General features: G+C 65.3%; 1 protein-coding gene across 21 annotated transcripts in view; it reads right to left on the bottom strand.

Moving 5' to 3' along the window:
- Positions 1 to 1,253: 1,253 nt before the first annotated feature.
- BRD1 (bromodomain containing 1) overlaps positions 1,254 to 7,920 on the bottom strand; it is a 49,993-nt gene continuing 43,326 nt past the window's right edge. For 18 of the 21 annotated variants that reach the window (XR_014845353.1, XR_014845352.1, XR_014845350.1 and 15 more), the window contains 5 exons: positions 4,753 to 4,885; positions 4,275 to 4,402; positions 3,447 to 3,556; positions 3,086 to 3,240; positions 1,254 to 2,381 (listed from right to left, as the gene is read on the bottom strand). Coding sequence is in view for 12 of the 21 variants with exons in the window: in XM_085024971.1 (XP_084881097.1) it covers positions 2,198 to 2,381; positions 3,086 to 3,240; positions 3,447 to 3,556; positions 4,275 to 4,402; positions 4,753 to 4,885 (710 nt within the window). In the remaining 9 variants the exon portion in view is untranslated. Of the gene's footprint in view, positions 2,382 to 3,085; positions 3,241 to 3,446; positions 3,557 to 4,274; positions 4,403 to 4,752; positions 4,886 to 7,569; positions 7,803 to 7,920 lie in introns of all 21 variants that reach the window. The other 3 variants (XR_014845348.1, XR_014845347.1, XR_014845354.1) reach the window with 1 other exon arrangement.

Genomic DNA, 7,920 nt, shown 5'->3' with positions numbered 1-7,920 from the left:
CATCTCCCAGGCTGGGGCAGCCCTGGTTCCCAGGGGAAGGGCAGGGATGCAGCAGGTCCAGGAGCAGGACAGCCAGCCTACTGGGAGCACGCCTGCAAGGGGGACAGGGGACCTTGGGATCCTGAGAGCTGGGAGCCGGCCAGCCTTGGACATGAACTGCCCCGGCCGGTGGGCGCTCCCGGGACACTGGGCCACACAGGTCTATACCTTGGGGGCTCATGGGCTCAGGCCCCACCACCCAGACTGTGGGACCCCCAGTGTCCACTGGTGTCCCTGCCCCTGACCTCAACATGCGAGTTGTCATAAACTCAGAACCCAGCAGGAAGCAGCAGGAGAGGGAGCCCGGAGGCGCCCGGGGCTGGACTGGGACCCCGCCTCTGCTGTAAAGCACCTCAGGGAAGGAAGCCAGGGCCCCCAAGACCTGACCCAAGTGGGCAGTGGGGCCCAGGAGGCCCTGCCAAGGACAGCGTCCCTCGGCCCGCCAGCAGCTCCACCACCAGCCCCGCCAGCCCCTGCACGGGGTTGGGGCAAAGGCGCAGCCATGCCAGGCGGTCAGATCTTCCAAGACGGGGGCTCACGGGCAGGCCAGGTGTGGGGGCACCAACCACCAGGGCCCGAGGAGGCTCCCAAAGAGATGCCAATTTCAGTGGTTGAGAAAAGACAGGCCGGGCCCCGCCCAGTGGTACAGAGCGGGCGGCCCCGGAGGTGGCGTGGTGGCGAGGGCCAGCTCCAGCAGGCGGGCACTGCTGGCCGCCCCCCACCCCCAGGCTGGTGAGGCTCTAGGGAAACCACAGCGGCAGGGGCTCAGGTCACCAGCAGTGCCTCCCCTGCCCTTGGACGTGACAGGCTGGGGGGCAGGGAGTGGAAGCGGAGGAGGGGCCAGTGCAGCTCCAGGGTCACTGTCCTCCCTGTTCCTCTGTCCCCACTCTGACCACAGGCCTTCCGAGAAGAGCCAGGAACCAGAGCGGAGAGAAAGTGTCCGTCAGACATGGGACAAAACTATCAGAGGAAGACGTTTTATTTTCAAGTTTCTATGGAGACGTTACAAACAATGGAGACTGAAGAGAAAAAAGCCACTGAAAATTCGAATTATTTCAAAATAAAAAAATGATTGGGCAAAATAATAAGTAACGACACCCCATGACACTGTGTGAGATGAAGGCGTGTCACAGGCCTCCGCTGAGGGACAGGCCCCCGCCCGGCCGCGTGCCCGCCGGGCGCTCTGGCGATGTGGGAATGAAAGGGCCACGCCGTCCAAATCTTGACTTTATTTTTTAATATAAAAATGCCATTTTGGAAACCCACCCCGCCGTTTCCCCTAACATAATGCTTTACCTCTTAGAAATAAAAATAAAGTCCTAATTCTATATACATCACATGTACCATACAAAAAGTATCCAAAGTCCCTATGCTACCAAAGTCTCCTAAACGAAAACAAGTTACAGAAAAAGCCCCTCGTTGTAAACAAAAGACTACAAGTTACAAAATCAAAAACACACAGCCAGTCATTTATACACCAACCAACACATCCTGCTCCCAAAGTAAGTTGAATTTTTATGTGCCTGTATAAAAATGCATATCAATATACTTTTGCAAATTTATTTTTCATTATAAAGCAAATGAATACACTTTCTACAATAAATAACCCGCTGGGAGGCACACCCGTGGGAGCCTGGGGCGGGCAGGCGGAGGCTGGCGGGAGGACGTGCCCGCCCGGCCCTCCCGGGCGGCGGAGGGTTTTTGGTGATTTTTGCAAGTGATGCGCGTGGCATAAATTTATTCTCCACCTCTTTCCACAAAGTACCGTTCAAAATAAGGTAATTTTCTTTCTTAAAATACACATTTGTCGTCGTAAATTTACATCCCGTCTTATTAAATAAGTGGTACTCTGTGTAAAGAGAATGATGTACAAACTTATTAAACATTCAGAAGTCTTTAAAAAAAAAAAAAAAGCTCCAGATCAAGGGAAGTGAGGCGAGCAGCACCCGCGGGTGACCTGCGAGGACGCGGAGTCACACGCGGCGACGCGGCCACGCCGGGCTCAGAGCGCCCGGCCGGGGCGGGGCCTAGGAAACGGGGAACAAGTCCTCCTCCCTGGGAAGGAAGAGGGCGACTTCGCCTACGAACCAGAATAAGTTAAGCTCTGCCCAGTATACAGCATGTACAGCGCAGCCGCCCCGTGCCAGGCAGCGGCCGGTCAGTCGACGTCGCTGAGGTCGCTGGCCGGCTCCCCGTGCACGCGGCTCAGGTGGGTGGTGGCGCGGTCGAAGGCGACGCGCACGGCCTTGCGGACGCTGGAGCTCCGGCCCTCCATCATCTTCAGCTTGTCAATGGTCTCGTCGATGCCCAGCGGCACCATCTTGGACTTCGGGAGCCACTGCCTATCAAAGGCCAAGACGGGCAGTGAGGCCTCGTCGCGGCATCGGATCCGCGGGGCCCCCGCACCACCATCAGGCCCTTCCGGCCAAGAGGCTCCTCGGAAAAGCCCCGCGAGCACGGAGGCGGCCGGCCGGCCTGGGGCCACGGGGCAGGGAGTGCGGCCCGACCCTCAGGGGGCGGGGGGCTCCGGAAGGCACACACAGCAGGCGTCACCTCCTCTCCTCCGCACCACTGCCCGGAGGCCGGCGGTTCCCCTGCCACCCACGAGGGCCCGGGGCGGCACACAACACGCACAGGGACACACCCAGAGGCGCACGTATGTGTCACTGGTACGGCGTGGGCCGGGGGGCACGGCTGCTGGTCAGGGAGGCCCGGGAGCCACAGGAACCCAGCAGGTGGTGGCCCTGGCGCAGGTCCCAGGCAGGGTGCGAGAAGGAGGGGCAGGGCGCCACGGCCACCCCTCAGCAAGACTCGCACACCCAGTCCAGGCACACGCGCCCCGCCGCTGGCTGACACCAAGCCGCCTCGGGCACAGACAGGGCCGCGGTGCTGGGGACAGAGGAGCTGCGGCAAGGCCTCGGGGCCCAGCGCTGGCGAGTGTGCGGGTGGGCTCCCGCGAGCCCTCAGCCGGAGCCCGAGGGGGCGCCTCCCAGCAGAGCGCGGGGGCCTGCGAGCCTACGGGCGCCCTGGTCGGCAGGCGACTCACCAGCTTCTCTTGTTGTCGAAAAAGAGGACGAGGAAGAGCTTCTCGTCGGCCTTGGTCTGCATGTGCTCGCCTATCCTCAGCACGTCCAGCGGCGGGGCCGGGATGGTGACCCCGTTGTGGTGGCCGGGCACGCGCGGCATCTTGGGGTCAATGATCTGCCGAGGGACCCGGCGGTCAGGCAGGGCTGAGCGCTCACCCCGGCGCCCCCAGAGCCGCCTCGGCCCCGCAGGGGGTTGGTGTGAAGGAGCCCCACCGCCACCCGCAGGACGCCTGTCCCAGGGGCAGTGGGACGGCCCCAGACCTGGGACACAGGGCCGCGGGGCTCAGCCACTGCTCCCCCGCCGCGCCAGGGCCCACTCACCAGGGCCGGGTACGAGGGGTAGCCGCTGCACTTGGCCCACACGACTTTCAGGGGCTCGAGAACAGAGGCTGCAGCATCGGTTGAAATCCACATGCTGTTCTGACCAACCTCTGGGGAGAGACGGGGAGAGAAGCGACTCAGCAGGGTGGCCCCCAGGCTGGCCCGGCCTGAGGGCACTGAGGTGGGGGGGCCGCCGTGGGTGTTGGGGGCCCCTTGAAGCCAGGAGGCCATGTCACCCTGCGTCCCCTGGCCCCTGCCCAGCTCAAGGCCCTCCGGCCTCCAAGTTCCCAGCCCTACACCCGCCCCCCGGAGCAGCCCCCGCCAACCTCCAAGGTGGGAACCCCCCTGCATCTCTGCACCTGACCCCTCAAATCCAAAACCACAGCCTGGCTCCCTCCCCACCCCGCCCTCCTCACGCACCAACCCAGAAAAGCCTGCACCTCGCTCAGAACCTCAAGGGTGGCCCAGTCCACGCCCCAGGACAAAGGCCCGACTGGGCCCCAGCCCACTCTGCACACAGCCCAGGGCCTCATTCAGACCACACTGACGGGCCTCTCTGCTCAGGGCCTCGCAGCTGTGCCCACCTGACCCCAAGCTGGCCAGCGCCAGCCCAGCAGGACCCCACCCTCCTCCTGGAAGCTGGGGGACCACCGCTCGCAGGACCCCACATTCAACCATGAGTGACAGAAGGGCCTCACCCAACATCCAGCCCCCACGGCGTCCAGTGGTCATGAACCACTCGGAGCCAAGGATCCCACACAAACGTCACTGCCCTGACAGTGGCTCCCTTGTGGGAAGCGGGGAGGGGGCACGTGGGCGCAGACTCACCGGCCGCAATCCTGGCAGCCTTGGCGTAGTTGCCGTTCTCGATGCAGGAGATCAGCTCGCTGCGGTCCTCCAGCGTGTGCCTGCGGACCAGGGCTGGCTTGCCGCGGCCACACTTGGGCGCGCTGAAACTGCAGGAGGCAAAGCGAGGCTGAGTCAGGGCTGGGCCCCACGGGAGCCACAAGCACACGGACATGAGCCACAAGCCCCAGCAGGTGCCCAGTGGCCTCCCCAGGGCAGGGGGGCAGGGCCACTCCTGCCACCGTCTGGATAAAGGCGAGACTGGGGGGGGAGTCAACGGTACACACAACTCCCTCCACCTTCAAAAAGTGGGCTAGGCTTTTATGGCTTTCCCGCCTCGGATTAAGTTCTACGAGGCAGATCACCAGGGACACGGGAAGCCGCCCGCCAAGGGCAGAACATGCCGGCCCAGGCCAGCGAGGGGCCGGGGTGGCGGCTCGGGCGCGGGCTGCGGGCCCACCTGGCATCGCAGAGCGGGCTGCTGCTGGAGGAGATGCTGGACTCGGAGGCGCAGCGGCGGCGGGGCGCGGCCTTCCTCCCCGGGGCGCCCAGCTCCTGCTCGCTCCTCGCTCCCCCAAAGCCATTGGTGAGACCTGCAACAGAGGCACGGGGCCCTGCGCTCAGCTCCGCAGCGGGCAGCTCCGCGCACGCGTCCTCTCTAACCGGCCGACGCACCCGCACCCGCGGCCCAGGCACGCTCCCCACGGATGGACGGACGGACGGACCCACGGACGGACGGACGGACGTGCCACAGAGCCCTCGGCAGCACGTCGGGCACACCGCGCGACGCCATAGGCTCCCCAGAGGAGGGCGGCCCTGGCCCCCGGCCCCGAGGCCGGGCAGGGCAGGGCAGCCGGGGGGCCCGGGGCTCCCGGGACAGCAGTGTGGCCAGAGTTGAGCCTCCGCGGGCCTCAGCGCACCGTGAGGCCCGGACAGAAAATGCCCGACCTGCGCACACGGGCGCCCGTGGCCAGAGGCCCCGAGGCTGTCAGCAGCACAGCGCGCGGCGAGGACGTGCCACCGGGAAGCGGCCAAGCGGCGACGTCACCTGAGCATCTGAGGAGCGTGTCAGTCAGGCGCGTCCCCAGCCCTGAAAGCCCGGCGCTGCCAGGACACACCCGCGTCCCCTCCCTCCGGGGTCACGACCGGCCTGGCCCCCAGGGCGGGCCACGGGTGCAGGGCGGGCGCGCGTTTCTTCCAGGAAAGAATCCTATTCCTCAGGCTTCAAACATCCTAAAATCTGTTTCTTTCGAAACAATCCTGACGTCGTCGTGGCCAAATGACCGGGGTTTCATTTGCTTTACGGGTCCACGTCTCTTTGAGGGAGTGAGGAGCCCGGTGGGCCGCGGAGAAGGCGCAGCGCAGGCACCAAGGACCCCCGGCTCCCGAACGAGCCGGTCAGACGTCCTGCTCTGATTCGGGCCCACTTAGCGCCACCGGCTTTAAGAAGAGCTTAGCGTTTCTGATTTTAAACCGAACTCATACTTCTAAGGAGTAACTGCAGCCAACCTCATGCTCACTTCTGGAGTCTGGACCAAACCCCCTTGAAAACGAAGCCCCCGAAACGGAGCCGCAGAGCCTTGCGTCCTGAAACGTCGCCGTCTGGCAGGTGCGGGGAAGCAGGAGCCCAGGGGCAGGCCCGCTCCCAGCCCCGGGGCCTGGGCCCCAGCTCCCTGGGAGGCGTGCTGGGACCCGAGGGCAGAGAACCGGCCCCCAGCCGGACCCAGGTCTGCAAGGAGGGCCCAGGGCCGCACCAGCAAGGCCGCGAGACCCCCGGGAAGGCACCCGACGCCGGGCCAGGTGCACACTCCCTGTGGTGAGAGCCGCCCCTGAGACCAAGCCCCCGGCCACGTGCGGCTCCTGCCAGCGGAGCGAGCGGATCACAGACCCTCCGGGCAGAGCAGGCAGGTCCTCGAAGGCGATGGGGGAGACGAATGGCGCCCGCCATCCGCGCACCCTCACCCTCGCCCTGCAGCGGGCGGTGGCCGGACAGGGCGAGGGGAAGAGGGGCCTCTCGGGCACAGAGAAAGGAGAAAGGAGACGGCCCAGCTCCGGGACACAGAGCGAGGACGAGGGCAGTCGTGCCCCACATAGCACGTGCGGTGACAGCCACCACCGGAAGCCAGGCCCCGAGGGACACGGAGAAGGAAGGACGCCCAACAGGGACCGGCGGCCACACGCGTCCCCGAAGTGCGCGGGAGACACTGCCCCCCAGGGACAAGTCGGACACGCAGTTTCCCACGTGTCACCGGAGAAACGTCACTGAGCCGCAGACGAGCCCAAGGACACACGGCCACCGTGGCCGGAGCAGGGCCGCATACGCACAGGCCCCGGGGGCCGGCCTGCTGGGGCCACCTCGGCCGGCGAGCTCGCAGGGCTCAGTTTTAAACGCCAGGAGCCAGGTCAGTGCCCAGTGAGAAGCGCCCGCAGGGTCACCAAGGCCCTCCCTCTGCCAGGACAGAGGGGTCACCACAGGGTCTCTGGCCCATCTCTGCCCCAGGGGCAGATAGGCCCAGGGCGGCAGGGGCAGCAGCGAGAAGCCCCATGTGCGCCCACGGGACTGGTGGGCCCAGCTCCCCAGGCTACGAGTTCACTGGGCCTTGGAGGCCTGGACGGCGGCCCAGCCAGAGACGAAGCGGGCAGAGCAGCTGCGCCCCCCGCGGCCCCAAGGTGTGGACCCCAGGGCTCCCCACACGAGGGCCTCGCGGAGCAGGGCGGGCCTTGATTTTGTGGGCAAGTTTTTATTTTTTCTACTGGCAAGAGAACTGCACTCTTTGTGCGTTTTTCCACCTTTCGATAAAGACAGAAACCCGGCAAACAAGATCCCGAGCAGCCTCTCGCCTGGGCCGGCTCCGAGAAGACGCAGCAGGGGGAAAGGCTCGCCCCGCGGCAGCAGGTGTCACGGGCTGGCCAGAGACAGAGCTGTGCCGCTCGGGGACCCGGGGCACCAGGATGAGGAGAGAGGAGCGGGGGAGGGGGCGGGGAACAGAAACTGGAGGCGAAGACGCGAGCAGCCAACTGCGAGGGCGAGGTGGTGCCGACGCCACGTGGTCCAGAGCGCCGAGCGCAGCCTGCAAGTCCTTCCCGGGCCCGGGGGGGGGCCAAACCAGAAGCCCGGTCACCTCGGACCTGGTTCTGTGCCGGCCGAGGGCGGGCCAGGCTCTGTGTCCACGGAAGTCACTGTGATGCAGCAGGCTCTCCGGGCACCGGGGCCCCAGGCTTCCCTCTGCACCGCCAGGCCGCTCGGCGGGGGCCCGCGGGCGTCTGGCTGACTTACAGAGGGGCGGGTGGGGTGGGGGCGTCTCCTCCGAGTGCTGGTGTGTGTGTGTTGGGAGGTGGCTGAGCTGAAGCTGCCAACGTCATCCACAAGAACCACGGGAGATGCAAGGATGCAGGGACCTCTGCGCTCCACAGCGACCGCTCAGCGGAGCTCCAGTCCGAGTTGAGCAAGAGAAAATAATTAGGATCCAAAGAGGGGCTACCCCGCATGTTAGTAGTTAAAATGAGAACCTGGAAAACAGCGAAAAAGCCATTTAGTCCGACTGCAGGCGCCGCAGACCAGCCTCCTCCCTGAGCCTGTGACACGGACGGGCGCGCACCTGCCACACGCACACGGGAGCCTCGGGGC

The sequence above is a fragment of the Sus scrofa genome, chromosome 5 (genome assembly GCF_054392235.1).
Source record: "Sus scrofa isolate SSC_HxYL_T2T_F1_AM1 chromosome 5, Sscrofa_HxYL_maternal_Yorkshire_Landrace_v2.0, whole genome shotgun sequence".
Classification (NCBI taxonomy): domain Eukaryota; kingdom Metazoa; phylum Chordata; class Mammalia; order Artiodactyla; family Suidae; genus Sus; species Sus scrofa.
This window is presented reverse-complemented; position numbering and strand designations above follow the sequence as displayed.